Genomic DNA, 15,308 nt, shown 5'->3' on the forward strand with positions numbered 1-15,308 from the left:
TCTATTTAAATAAGTATTAAGAGTTTGAATTTTATAAATTCTTAAATAAAGTCCAATCTATAACAAATTAATCATTGATTTGCTGAACTTAAGATTGTTAGTTTTGTCATTAACTTAAATTGTTTATTTGTGTGTAATAGTAGTAGTTAGTGTGTGGTCACTTACAATACATGTTAATTACTAGACTTAGCTAACTAGAATTTATCTAATCACTTTGTCACTCATTTTTTTACTTATATATAAATCTTTTTGATACATTAATTGTGGAGATTTATCATTATAATAGAATTATACAACTTTGTTTATATCTTCTTTCTTCTCTCATCTTCTCTTATTATCTTCGTTCTATTTTTTTCTTTTCTAATTACATTATTTTTACAAACACTCACCTAGCTCAAGAATTTATGGTTAAACTTGTTTACAACAAACCTCCAAATTTTAAATTTTATTTTTAATATATATTTTAAAGATATATAATAAATTTATTATTAATAAAAAAATTTAAATATTTTTATTTAATAAACAAATTAAAAATAAAAAATACATATAATTTGTTTAAAATTAAAAATAAAATTTAAATTTAAAATTTTTAAATAAAAAAATTATACAATTTAAATTATAACTCGTTAACATATAACTTGATGAGATTGGGCATAACCATATGCTGCACATGGTTAGAATTGAAACCTGCTTGTTATATATAGCAGAAGAATAAAAAGAGGGGGCACGTGTCACTTGTTTCTATAAAAACTGTGAAGTCGGAAGGGCTCTCCCAAAAATTACGGCAGCAGGTGGCTGAGTGAGTTTCATCGCCACTCACTGCTCTCTTTTCTGACCAACCAACCCCTCTTCAACAGATTAAAATCCTCTTTCTTCTTTCTATATATATTTTGGCGAATTCTACGATGCTTATAAATTTTTGTCTAAAATATTGTTTAACTTATTTTTTTAATAAATTTTAATTTTTTAAAAATTATTTATTTTTATACTTTTTAAATAAAATAATAATTTTTAATTTTTTTTAATAAATAAACACCACATTATAGACACCATAACATTCACCATATTTTTTTCGTCTCTTGTACTTGTGGTGATTCTTTCGGATGTATTTAAATACTTCAACAAAAATATCAATTGGCTTAGTTTGTTTTTGTATATTTAAGTATTTATCTATGCATCCGATTTTTTATTTTTTTATTTTTTTTTTATAAAAACTAGTAAATTAAACAAAAGTTTAAACAAATTTAGCACCATCGTTCTGTAAGAAATATTTTCAGGTAACATAGATAATATGAAAATACGAGCATAATTATGTCAACTATGGATCTCTTCCAGCCCTAGTGATATTTTCATTTATTCTTTGGCTTTCAGTTTTTTATTCATTCCTTTTAAATTTATTTATAAATATAAATTTATATATAATCATTTTTATGTGAAATTAATATTTAAAAATATTAAATAATAAGTGAAAACTCAAGTGAAGTCGATTTCATGTGAAGTTGATATCTAAGAATCGTTATATAAAAATTTAGTCAAATCAGTCAAATTATTTAACAACTCTCAGATATTAACTTCTCGTAAAGTTGACTGTATCTAAAATTTTACCTAAACAATAATAATTCTTAAATATTATTTTCATATACAGATAACTGTAGGTGAATTTTATCTTATTTTTACTTTCGTATATTATTTATTTAACTTAAGAAAGCCCTAATTGAGGTCCCCATTCTGAATTCCCAAGTCCGAATTCGAAAACCAATAAGCATCTGTGTAAGACCACGTGACACCTCATGCTTCCAATAAGTCCTTGTCCTACCAAACTACCCACACACATATAATCTCCATAGCCAGAGTATCTCTGAATATGACTTCACTTAAACAAATCAAAAAAATCCGTTCCTTACACATACAATCCCACTTGTTTTATTTCCTAGCTCTATGTTTTCCCATTGCTGGATTAATTCATCAAAATTAAAAAGTTCACTGAATTTTTATTCCATTGAATAATACCTACTACTACCAACTAGATTCCTAATATAAATATAGGTTTAAATTGATGGATGGGTTGGTTGTTGATTTGATAAAGAAATACATATATTGGAAGGTTCTTTTTTTTTTTTTTTTAGTTTTAAGTCCCAATATATATAAACATATAGACAATTGGTTGATTTTTATAATAATTTCCGAAATTAAATTTGAAGGTTTAAGTCCACATATAATAATTCACTTCTAGATATGAAGAGTTACGTTAGCTTTAATAATAACGTCTTTTCTTTATGATAGTGATGGAGGAATAGTAGGTAACAACAAAAGGTTATATATATACATATATATTTTTTTATGATAAGGATGCATGAATGAGTTGTTATCAAATGAGTTATGCTCTTTTTTCATATTGTTGTGGCGGATTAGTAAAGGTTATGATCATTTTATTTTATTTTATTCCAATAGTAAAGATGCCTTAAGCAATAATCAACCACTGAGAACGTGACACTGCTGCCTATTCATATTTTATAGTATGTCACAATGATTGATTCTTGGATAGAGTTAGGGTGTGAATCTTTGAGAGCAAGATTTTGCATTGGCTTCATTTCAAGAAATATTATTAAGCATTTGATTGAAGAAAACCTTTTTGAGGTACATTTAACTTTCATTCGATCGGATGATTAGTTTACTTGTTTAAATATTTATTTAATTAAATATTAAAAATTTAAATTTTATTTTGTATATATAATAATTTATTGATTATCGATAAATAAAAAATACTATGAAAAATATATATATTTTTGTTGTTTACAGTATCTCAAAACTCGACAGGCTAAGGATTAGTCCGTCGCGGATCTGAACTCTATTTAAGGGTATGTCACATGTACAAGACGGGATTCGAACTCCTGACACTTATTTAAGTGGACAAATGAACTGATTCGACCAATCCAAATTAGTTAAAAAATATATTTTATTTTTTCATTCTTTCTATTTCAATAAGGGCTTATGTATGTGTTGGGCGTGCAACCATCCCCATCAAAACATGTGAAACATTTTTGGTATCTTTTGTTGCTGTGGATGATTTTATAGTGTCTGCACCAAAGATTCTTATGCGTGTAGCTCTAAGATTTTGTAGCTATAATATTTTTTCTTCATTTATTTTTGCCCCTCTTTTTTTCAAGAGAATTAGGATCAGCAATTGAGATTCTAATATCCTGTTTGATGTGTATAATCATCATACTCTGGCATCTCATAATCAGAATATCTTACTTTAATTTCTAGCCAACCTATTTATGATTTTTATTTATTCTATTGGTATTTATATTGTGCAATTTATCAATATTTATTAACTTAAATTTATAACTAGATATACACTACTATAATTTCTAGCAAGTTCACAGGTTGTGTTTGAAAGCGTGGCATTTCGGTCTTTCCCTCTTTTTTCAAACTCAACTATAACTCAAAGCTATGCTAAAACTCTTAGCCAAATACAATAGTCAACGAATAATTGTTTAACTAAGATTGGAAATATTTCATTTCATTCCAATTAATCTAAAAGTACCAACCTTAGTCAATTATCCCATGTGCCTAAAAATTAAACTGGTTGGACCTATTCCTGCCACGTCATTTTCTAATTTTCTTTCTAATCCAAATTCCCCCAATCAAATCGCTCGTAATTCTACTAATAATTTGTATTATATTTTCCTGTTCTCGTTTACATAAATGCACTTGATGAGTTGATGGGTACATGTCAATGATGAAGGCCCGCTTGGTCTCTCACTATTAATTAATTTTTTTAATATAAATAAATTTAAACATAATTGTACTTTTGGAGATAAGAAAGAGTGGGTAATCCAAATTAAGGCAAAGTAACTGATGGGGTCTACTTTGGTACATACAAAATATCCTTTCCTCTCTATTTTTTTTTCTTCTTTTGTCTTATTTTATGACTCAGCTTGAAATTCTCCCACAGATAAGGCTCATTCAACCCCTTGTTTTGGGTTATTTAACTTTCCAACATCCTTGGTGCTTTGGAAATAGACACCTCAAATTATTACTTACCCTTATCATAATATCTATACCAAATTAAAACACACATCGATTAAGGAAAATAAACAGAAACACTTATATCTATTCTGGCACATTTAATATATAATTAATTTTTTAATAAAATTATGAAAGAATAAAAAAAGAAAAATTTTTATTATTGTGTTGTTGTTTTTGGAGAGAATAATGCTATTTAATTATACTAATTATTAAATTAATTTTAAATTTTAAAATAAAATAAAACAACTAAAATTTCTAAAAATTTGGTTAAAAAAACATAATTATTTAAAAAAAGATAAGTATAACAAATTTTATTTTTAGAAAAAAAAGATAACAAATAAAAATTTAATATATAGACTAAAATCAGATATTAAATTAATTAATATATATTTTATATAAAAAGTTGATTTTTAAGTAATATGGTAAAAAGATAAATAATAAAAAATATTATTTATATGTTAAATCAATTATTATTGTATTTATATATAAATTTGTGTATGATTTAATTTTAAAATAATAATAACATAATTGATTACTAATATAGGTAAACCATAGAATAAAGATGAAGAATTTATGAAATTAGGAGTGATGATGATCATCAATACTAGCTGGCTAACTTCACTTTTATAGCTACCAGCGATAAATGTGGCATCATAACTCCCCTCAACTCAATTATCTCCTATCCAATCCCCTCTATCATGGTCCCATCCCATCATCACATCTTACAACAAATCCAACGCTTCACAATCGCCCATTTCCTCATAACCACATAATCCACCCTTCATTCTCTCGCCCCTTTAATTAGCATAGACTCCATTCAAATATTTCTTTTTTATTTATTAAACCTTCCATTTATTTTCACAAAAGCTGGTTCGTTCTGCTGTGGTCCCCAATAAAAAAAGAGTATTTTTTTTTCCTTTTTAAATTCAATTTAATTTTTAGGTATTTAGGTGATTTTGCAGTGTTGATGAGGCATTTTGGTCAATTAGAGAACTTTCCAGAAACAGAATCTTTACCCTTACTCAATGCAGATTTACGAAAACACCCCTGGGTGCTTGAAGGGCCATTTTAGACGCAGTTATTCTAAGCGAGAGCATCCACAACCTGAGCTTACACGCAAAGCAGGGAAGCTTCGCCTTCGAACTCTCCACAATAGTAGTATTAGGTTTCTGTACACCATAGCTGCATTTATTGCGTGTCTCTTGCTCGTATAATTAAAAAAGCGAAATTTTGTCACTTCATGCCTCTGTTAAAAACAAACCACTTCCAAATATGAAAACACAAACCTTAGTCGTCTCATGTTTTTTCCATTTTAATTTGGAGTTTGAAGCCAAGCCAAGCCAAGCCGAGCTGAGCTGAGCCGAGGCGTGGAAGAACATTAGAAGAAGGTTGACACATTCCACAAGCGAAGCCGCCAAACAGAGTGTGAAAGCTTGATTTTGCTGACTGTGTTGAATTCTAATGATTAGCCCAACCTCCGCGTAACAAAAAGCTCAAAAGCAGAAACTAGCCAATAGAATGAGGAGAGAGAAAAATGGCTCACCGTGAAACCATAATCCCATTACCATGTATGGTTTTTATATTTTCCCATTATTATGAAATAATAAAAGAGAAAGAAAGTTCCAAAGGAATTAGCCAATTTGCAGAGAACAGAGAAACATCTCGTGAGGTGCAACAATTGTTATAGGATAGGGGAGGGGCTGGGGTCCTCTACTCTAGTCCTCTGCCCTTTGGATGGGACATACTTCAACTCTACTACAGAACATGTTGTAACCGCCAGCTATTACCGTTCTGGCCACCACCCCAAGTCACAAACACAAAGTCCGCGAAACCATAGCCTTATCCTCACGCCGCGTGTACCCTCCCACTCTCCTCGTCACGCCACGTGTCGGACCCACCTCGTCCCATCGCATTACGCTTTGCTCACGCATCCTGGTGGTTCACTAACATTACGGAAGTCACTTCGCATGTGACCATCCCTCCTATGCAAAAACCCTGATATGCCCCTTTCCTAGATCACCCGCGGGGCCACACCCAACCAGGGTAGGATCGTACTTTCCCTACCATGGGCCTTAACTAACTGGAAGGTAGGTGAGAGTTATCCTGTACAATTCGGCAGTTGAACAGAAAAAGTACACATGCATCTGGGGCTTTCTGATTTCAAGCGAGTTCCCGTACTTTGACGGTTCTAAGTAAACGACGAAGACAAAGAGGGAAAATCAACGGCTAGATGTCTACCTTGTGTAAACAATCCAAACCCAGACTTAGCTCACGTGAGCATTCCCTTCTTCCTTCCTGCCACTTTCTTTCACTCTGACCGGTACAGGGGCCAGAGCCTCATCGATAACACCGTCAACCATATTTACCAAAGTACCCTCCATCCACATGATGTAACTACCTAATTACCCCTCCCTTTGACTCTGTACCCGCCATTAAATTCCTACGGACAATAACGGCAACTCCGTCTTAACGGCGAAACATTCAATCGCGTTTACACTCGAAACGCGTTTTGGAATTTGGACGGCAACTTTTGTTTTCGTTGAACCACCTAACAACCACCATTCCTTCTCCACAAAGACTCTTTTAATTTTATTATTTTATTTACAATTTGACGCGAGTGAATTAATTAAAAGGAGGTCAATATTTACAATTATTATTCGGTTTTCAGAGCTAATAATAAAGAGCTAATTATTTTGGACTATAAAACTATAAATTATCCCATCCTTACCCTTTTTCGGTTTTCTAAGCATTCGTTTCCTCTCTTTCCTCATCCACTGTTTCTCTCCGTTTCTCTCACCTCGCCGGGAAACCTCTTCCCCTCGCCGGAAAACCGCTCCGTCTTCGTCAACCCTGTTCTCCGCCACCGGAGAAAATTGCTCACCGCCTTCCTATTGAAACGCTTGCATTCCCTTCGCAATTCGCCGCGGTTGCTTCAACAAGGTGGTTGGATCTCCCGGAGACACGGTTCTGGCCTTCTACTCGGTGCTCTTCGAGAATGTGGGGAGCCTCGTTGTGGTTTTGGGCTCGCTCTTAATTTGCAGCGTTCTGGATCGTGGTTTAGGGTTTGGCTCTGTGATTTGGATTCGGTTTTGTTGTTTTTCCTCTGTGATTCGTTTTGTTCCAGTGAGCGAAGACGGAGAACTACAGGGAGCGGCTTCGTAATGAGATGGTAAGTCAATCATGCTTTATTTAAATTATTTTTCTCATTCTTTTGATTTTTACTTTGATTCTTAAAGGCTTGAAAAACTCTGTGCAAAATGCATTTTCCTCCGGTGTATCTTCAGATCTCGGACATTGTTGTGCTCTATTACGGTTTGGATGGGTTTTCTCCTATTTTGTTAGCTTGAATGATGAACTTGTTTTTGTTTTTGTCAAAACACAACTCGCCATGCGGTTTGATGTTTTTTTTTTCTTTTTTTCCTCTTTTTTTTATGCTTGGACCCCGTTACAATTCATGTTACGGATTGATGTGTATGGTGCATTTTGCAAAAAATTATTGTTTTTCTTTTATTCAGTAAACTGTATAGACCTTGTTTGAAAATTAAATGAACAGGGCTCTTCTATTTTCTTTTTCCTCCTTTTTCCTGGAAGGGAATTTCGAGGATTTAGTTTAATCAAGGATCAATAATTTATTCTGGGTCTTTCTTCTCTTTTGCCTATGTGGAATTTGTGTGGTTCATTCTATTTTCGTATACATGTTTAATAGTATTATCTTTTGTTTGATTGGTTTGTGTTAAGGTGGCCGTAATGATGTTGAGAGGAAGAAACTTTACAAATTTCAGCGCATGCATTCGTTGAATGTGTCTATAAGATTGTTGTGTGTTGACCCTTCCCTATTTCCTTTACCGATTTCTAGAAACTTATTTTTATCCTTTATCCTGGCGATTTACTTTTCAAAGGACTTGATTCACGCCCTAGTCATCTAGTCGTTGACTCCTAAATGGTGTAGTAACAAGCCAAATAAGATCATGTTTGTTTTTGGCCCAGAATTGTTTTTAGTTTGCTTGGGTTGAAAGTTTATTATTTTCAAAATACTTTCCCTACTCGAGTTAGCTAGTGCATAAAAAACGGTGCCGTGCATTGACAATCTTTCGTTCTATTTTTGAAGAATTAGTAGCCAATGTCCTGCCTGACTGTTTGCAAGTTGATTTGAAGTTTTAGTGATGCTCTTTGAGCTTGTGCTTTAGTCTGTTTATTGTTGATTCTACGTGTATGTCAAGTTTCACAGTTTTGTGATATTCTGCTTCCTTTTGTGTGGTCAAATTCATCCTAATTTTACCTACTAATGTGAGTGTGAAATGATGAACAATCTAACAGGTGGAAGGGAGAGTGCGTTTATCTAAGGAAGCTAGAAATGGGTTAGAAATTTTGAAGCGTAAAAGGCTTCAGCGAGCAAAGTCTGTCACTTCAACTGGCACAAGTGTAGCAAACATGATGAACAGAAGTGGAGGAGATGCTCTTAGAGGATTGGCTTCATGTGGTGTGGGATTGCATGGTAATGCAGATGCCTTTTCTAAGCGTAAGGTGGATAAGTTTGACACAAGTAATCTAGATTGGATTGATAAAATTCCAGAGTGTCCTGTGTATTCTCCAACAAAAGATGAATTTGAGGATCCTTTGGTTTATTTGCAAAAGATAGCTCCTGAAGCTTCTAAATATGGTATAACTTTGCTTAATTAAGTCCTAATGTTTGTTTCACTGCGTATTCAATTTAGCATTTTTTATTGATATTCACAAATTCACAATTCTAGGCATTCCATTGCCCCAGTCTTTTCTCAAATCCAGCTTTAGGGTGTGTTAGAGTATGATCAAGTCCAAAACATAATAAACTGCAATAATTAACATGAAGAAAGTTATAGCTTTAACTGCATTCACCCACAGCTTAGTCTTTTTTCTTTTTTAAACAAAAATGTTATTGCAAGTGTACATTTTAGAAAATTTCCAGTTAGCCAACAAATTTTTGTCTATGAATCTATGATGACATTTTTGACTCAATCTGGAATACTATTGATGAACAAGGCAATTGTTCATACATTTCATTCTAAACTCCTAAACATTTTTGTTTCACCTCTGTTCCCTTTATTATATATACTCCAAAGAAAAATAGAATTGATGATTCAAATCAGGTCACAATATTGTGTGGAGGCACTTTTTTCCCTTTCAATCTTGCATCCTTGCTCCGAATGTGGATATAATTGCTCCTTCAAGATTTTTATCGCTTGTTCTCTTCTGCTGACTTTTGGTGTACTATTGAGCGGACTATATAATCAATAATTTTGAAGGTTCAACTTAATGAAATGAATGTTTCCTCCATGCATGTTAATTTGCTTCCCGTTTTGAGAAAATGATGCGTGCCATGGCATTCAACAAGCGTAATAGTTATTATGAGCTGAAAGGACACGTAGATTCGATATAACTTTAACTGGGCAATCCTCTTTTAGCCCTTGCATATTTATGAATCAGAAATCAACAGGTTGATAAAAATGGTGACCGAACTATTATCAATTTGACTCAATGATAAATGGCAGGTATATGCAAGATTATTTCACCTTTGAGTGCTTCTGTTCCTGCTGGGGTTGTTTTAATGAAGGAGAAAGTAGGCTTCAAGTTTACAACTAGAGTGCAGCCCCTACGCCTTGCTGAATGGGATACTGAGGACAAAGTGACCTTTTTCATGAGTGGAAGGTCAGTTCCCTTACTGGGAATGCTAGTGTTTATGATTCCAATTATAATTATCATTGTTGTTTACTGATACATTATATTTGAACCAGAAATTATACATTTAGGGATTTTGAGAAAACGGCAAACAAGGTTTTTACTAGAAGATATTGCAGTGCTGGATGTCTTCCTGCCTCCTACTTGGAAAAAGAGTTCTGGCAAGAAATTGGTTGTGGGAAGATGGAAACAGTTGAATATGCGTGTGATGTTGATGGCAGTGCCTTCTCATCTTCTCCTTCCGATCAGCTTGGTAGCAGCAAGTGGAACTTGAAGGTGTTAATTTTACTAGAGTCTCCTTTTTTCTTTTCTCCACTTCCTTTAAAAACATATCTTTTCTTTTTTATTTAGAAGTCTAGAAGAGGAAATATTCTAACAAAACAAATAAGCTGAATGCTTTGACCTTGCTATTTTGATTAGTATACTAAATACTACTTTTCTTTTCTACTGATCTCAGAAACTTTCTCGGTTGCCGAAATCTACTTTGCGGCTCTTGGAATCATCTATTCCAGTAAGATTTTTTTGGGCCTTTTGTTTCGGTTTTGCTTTCTTTGTATTGGATGACGCCAACATTTTCTGTACTTTTTTAACACAACTTACACATGGTTTTATTTCAGGGAGTAACCGAACCCATGTTGTACATTGGAATGCTGTTTAGTATGTTCGCTTGGCACGTTGAGGATCATTATTTGTACAGGTAAATATTACTTTGGCTCATAATTCTTTATATTACTAACAAGTATTCCCCTTTCTAGATGTTTATTTAATGGTATCAATATATTATCCTGTTATTGCAGCATTAATTATCATCACTGTGGGGCATCAAAAACATGGTATGGTATTCCAGGTCATGCAGCATTGGACTTTGAAAGGGTGGTGAGAGAACATGTGTATACTAATGATATTTTGTCAAGTGATGGGGAAGATGGAGCCTTTGATGTTCTCTTGGGGAAAACAACACTATTTCCACCAAATATTTTGTTGGAACATGAAGTCCCCGTTTACAAGGCTGTTCAAAAGCCAGGGGAGTTTGTGATAACCTTCCCTAGGGCATACCATGCTGGATTCAGTCATGGTTAGATTTTCTCATTGCCGTACACTTTTATTTCCAAGAATATTATGCCCTGCTGCCTTCTCCCACACAGTTAGTTAATACATGAAAAATTAATGTTGCATATCTTAATTTAAATTATAGGTTTCAACTGCGGAGAAGCTGTGAACTTTGCAATTGGTGATTGGTTTCCTTTAGGAGCTATTGCTAGCCGGAGATATGCACTGCTTAATAGGATTCCTTTGCTTCCCCATGAAGAACTTCTATGCAAAGAAGCAATGCTTCTGTATGCATCCATGGAGCTTGAAGATTCAGACATCTCTATAGGCTTGCTATACCAGCATTCTATTAAGGTTTCTTTTGTTAATTTGATGCGTTTCCAGCATTGTGCCCGTTGGTTACTAATGAAATCAAGAGCATGTATAAGTGTCTCTTCTCATTCCCATGGCGCGATTCTCTGTAGCGTCTGCAAACGCGACTGTTATGTAGCTTTTGTTGACTGCAGCTGTCACCTGCATCCAGTATGCCTACGACATGGTAAGTTATGCTCAAAACTATCACCAATGTTGTCCGTTATGTTTTGTTGTCATGTGCTGGTCCACTGCCATGCTCTTTTTTAATACTATTTTCCATATTTTGATTGTTCGATTAATAGTTAATTGCTTCTTCAATATTATATAGCATCATAACAAGAAGAAAACATTATGTTGTTTTTCAAGCATGAGAGAGTCTTGGGATGTCTTGCCGATACAAATATTCCCCTTTTTAATGTTTCCAAAATTTTGATGATCCAGATATTGAATCCCTCGACTTAACCTGTGGGAGCAAATACACACTTTTTGTGAGGGAGGATATTACAGATATGGAAGCTGCAGCAAAGTTGTTTGAGCAGGAAGATGGGATTCTTCCGCAAACCCAAAGTGACCAAAACATGTATTGCCATCCTTTGTCAAATATGTTTCGGAAAGCTAAGGCAAATGGATACACACCTTATTGTGAGCTGAAACTTGATTCTGTTGTTGAATTTTATACAACTCCAGAGCAGACAACAAATAATCAAGAATGTGGTACACAAAGTCAATTTGTTTTCGGACATGGCTTGGAGTATCGAATGCCAGAAGTGCCTGAGGCTGCAACCACTCTTTGTTCTCTTTCAGAACCTCTTGAATCCTCCTCTTCTCTAAAAAGTGTAAGTTGGTTCTTGAATATTTATGCATATTGCATCAGGAATAGAACAGCAATTATTCCTAAACTACATCCTGGCGGAATCTGAATTCCTCCATTTGCTTGCAGGCTGAGGGGCATGGCAACTTGAAGCTACGAAGTAGTGCTTTTGAAGAGAATGGTGGTGAAAGAACATCGAACAATGCATGTGAATCTTCCCCAACCCCTGCTCAGTATCATGAAAGCTCATGTAAACCACAGCGAGATCTTCATAGATCTGACGTGAAGCCCTTTGTGGATAATAGGAGTGATGATTCTGATTCGGAGATGTTCAGGGTAAAGCGTCCTTCTTCACTGAAAGCAGAGAGGAGAAGTGCAAATGATGCTTTGACTGTGAAGCATTCTGAGCAGCAGGTATTGTAAAAGCATAATTGATTCTTTTGTTAGTCCAAAATCCTTTGTGTTGTTTCGGACAGCACAGATATTTCCAAGGCTTTTACTTTTTGGTACACTGAAAGCGAAATTTATTTTAATGTCTTTCTTTCTTTCCTAAATTGGCCAATCCAATTTTTGGTGTACGATTGCATGCATTGACCATGATGAAACGATGTGCATGAACAGGGACTCAAACGATTGAAGAAAGTCCTTCCCGATGGAAGAAGTGCACATTCAATGGATTCAATGAGAAGCAGTGAATCAAGTCAAAAATACAGTCACCCTTTTCATAAAGTTGATGGTGAAATTTCTTCCAGGGACAGATTCACAGGGGCAAACAACAACAATCCCATTTCTGTAAGGTATAAGAAGTTTGGTATCGACGAGATAAGTAGGCAACGAGATCACCACCGGAGAGACAAGCTGCAGCAGACTATCAGGGAACCGCCTTCCATCGAGATCGGACCAAAGCGGCTTAAAGTCCGAGGCCCCTCATTTTTAAGTTTAGAAAGCAGATTGAATTGAAGCTCCAAGTTTCCTCAAAAACCATCGAGAGTCTGATTTTGCTAACTCCATTTAGCTAATGGACTTTCTAACACCAACACGAACAACAAAATTGCAAATGATTGATTCTGGAAGCAGCGGCAAAAAATTTAACCAATTAGGATAAGATTTACATTCTTTGTGCAGGGCCTAACATTTCGGGAATTCTGCACGGGGTGGTGATCCTTTTGGGTTCTCTGGCCGAGGTGTTTTTCCAACTTTGGCTGGTGAACCTGTGACCTGCGAAGCTTAGACTTAGACAATTGGGTTAGTGACTTATATTTCAGTGTACATTTTTTTTTCTCCCTCTGATCAGTCATTTAGGTATTGTTAGGAACCTGGGTCTATTCATAGTTTTCTCATTTTATGCCTACCAGCTGCTTCCCCTTTTAATGTTCATTCATTCTTTTTGTAGCAATAGGTCATTGCACCTAGAACTACTTGAATAAAGTTACAAAGAAATCCCTCATTTTCTCTCTATATCTCCTTTCCGTTCCGCTATGTTTTTCCTGCCAACAATGACAAATAAAGTGGAATACGCTTGCGGCGTTAAAGTTGCAATTCCCATGCTGATTCATGATTTTGTTGTTTCATTAACAATTCCTCCAAAGCAATACAACTTATTCGTATAATCTTAAAAAATAGATACACTCGTATTCTAAGAAACAATTATATAAACTTTATCCCAAGAGTGTTTCTTACCATTTCTTGCAAATTTGGACGGCTGGTTTGAACTTCATGTGTCTGCCATATACCACAAATTTTGTTACAAGCAACATGTGATTTGACAAATATGCTACTTTCATAGTGACATTATGATTTATGCATTTTCCTAACTTGAACACTTAGATCTCTTTAACGTGTACTCAATGATAGTCGACAGATGGCAGGTAATTTATGTGAGTACCAGCGTTGGCAACCAAAAATTAGGGTTGATATTTAAATTTAAATTAGTATATAGAAGATTATGAATTTTGAAAGATAATAATGTAAGTCAAATCAGTTATTTTGTTGGTGTTTTCGTTGGAACACTCATAAATATCATGTGATATGTTAAAAACACGATATGTAACAAATGTTGCTTTCATACGTTAGCAATTAACGACGATGATGTGTAACGAATGAGAATTTTCTAAGTTTTAGTGTTTTACTTTTTTTTTTACTTTAAAAAAAAAACCCTTAAATCCCAAGACAAGTGACGGTGGAGAAAAATCAGATATCAATAAAACAATCCACAGACAAAAGTACAACAGAGGCTAAGGGATGGAAAGAGAGGGTAGGAGAAACTGTCAATAAACTCTGATTTTGATGGGTTGGAGTTTTTCTTGATCCAGTAAGGCTCTTAGCAATAATTTTGGGCCTCAATTAGATTTTGATCTCTTAAAATGGCCCAATTCTAGGAGAAGATTGATGCAACCTGAGCCAATAACAAAATATATTAGAGGAAAATAAAAACGGAAGTTTAGTAGTTTCCATTTTTGGGTCATACTGTTGGGTTTGCCAATCAGGTTTGGTTCCCTTACTAGTTAATTTCACAAGACTAAAACAAAAGAGAAACTTACAGCTTCTAGTTAGGCCTTTTTTCTTTCTTTTCCTTTTTTTTAAAGGTCCAGCAACTACTATTTGGTTTATTTTTTGGTGGAGCATGTTAGGCTTAAATAGGTTACATAAATCAACAATGTGCATTTTGCAGGTCTCCATAAATATGAAATAAAAAACAAAACAAAAAATACATATAAGAAAAATGGTCCAATTTATTTGTGCAGGTGGAACTAGAAGTATATATTAAAAGAGTGATGATATGGCGAAAAATGTTTCTCAATAAAGAGTGAATATTATTTTTTACAACAGGAAAAAAAATAAAAAATAAATAAATACATCATGTGGAATACACATTTTTCTAAAATTTTACTTACAATATTTATCCTTCATCCAATTTCACTTCTGATAAAAAAATTCCCATATTAAAATATTCAGTATCTTAGGGGAAGATGATGTTCTTCTTTTAGCATTTACATTGAGAGTATATTATATGAAAATAAGGGCAGAGAAGACATGGTTATTGGAGAATCTTATGATGATCACAATAGCAATCGAATGCATATTAAATATTAATATCTCAATTGGTTACCTTTTGGCACTCATGCATTAATTATCTTTACCTTATAATAATTATAATACTCGTAACTCTACTTTGCTTTGAATATTCTGACTAGCACACACACATCTGAGTTGTCCCTAATGTAGATGCCAATATAGCACTGATGAACATTGTTCCAATAATTGGATCCATGAGTTAAATCGTTGAAGGAAGGGAGTCAAAGATTTCATTTGAGATTCAATCAAGGTCAAACCAAAGTTTTAGGAC

General features: G+C 34.0%; 1 protein-coding gene across 1 annotated transcript; it reads left to right on the forward strand.

Moving 5' to 3' along the window:
* The first annotated feature begins 5,131 nt into the window (after positions 1-5,131).
* On the forward strand, positions 5,132-13,420 carry LOC112800049 (lysine-specific demethylase JMJ13-like). Its single transcript, XM_025842099.3, has 11 exons — positions 5,132-7,201; positions 8,350-8,692; positions 9,561-9,717; positions 9,804-10,023; positions 10,205-10,258; positions 10,365-10,444; positions 10,545-10,822; positions 10,943-11,335; positions 11,593-11,987; positions 12,092-12,376; positions 12,584-13,420. Exons 1-11 carry the CDS (start codon positions 7,199-7,201, stop codon positions 12,920-12,922), a joined length of 2,547 nt encoding a protein of 848 aa, XP_025697884.1. The 5' UTR covers positions 5,132-7,198; the 3' UTR covers positions 12,923-13,420.
* The last annotated feature ends 1,888 nt before the right edge of the window (positions 13,421-15,308 follow it).

Source organism: Arachis hypogaea, chromosome 5 (assembly GCF_003086295.3).
Source record: "Arachis hypogaea cultivar Tifrunner chromosome 5, arahy.Tifrunner.gnm2.J5K5, whole genome shotgun sequence".
Lineage (NCBI taxonomy): Eukaryota > Viridiplantae > Streptophyta > Magnoliopsida > Fabales > Fabaceae > Arachis > Arachis hypogaea.

Coding starts and splice junctions, on each gene's coding strand:
- LOC112800049 (XM_025842099.3), top strand. Junction 10,823..10,942: donor CCATGCTGGATTCAGTCATG/GTTAGATTTTCT, acceptor TTTAAATTATAG/GTTTCAACTGCGGAGAAGCT. Junction 12,377..12,583: donor TGAAGCATTCTGAGCAGCAG/GTATTGTAAAAG, acceptor GTGCATGAACAG/GGACTCAAACGATTGAAGAA.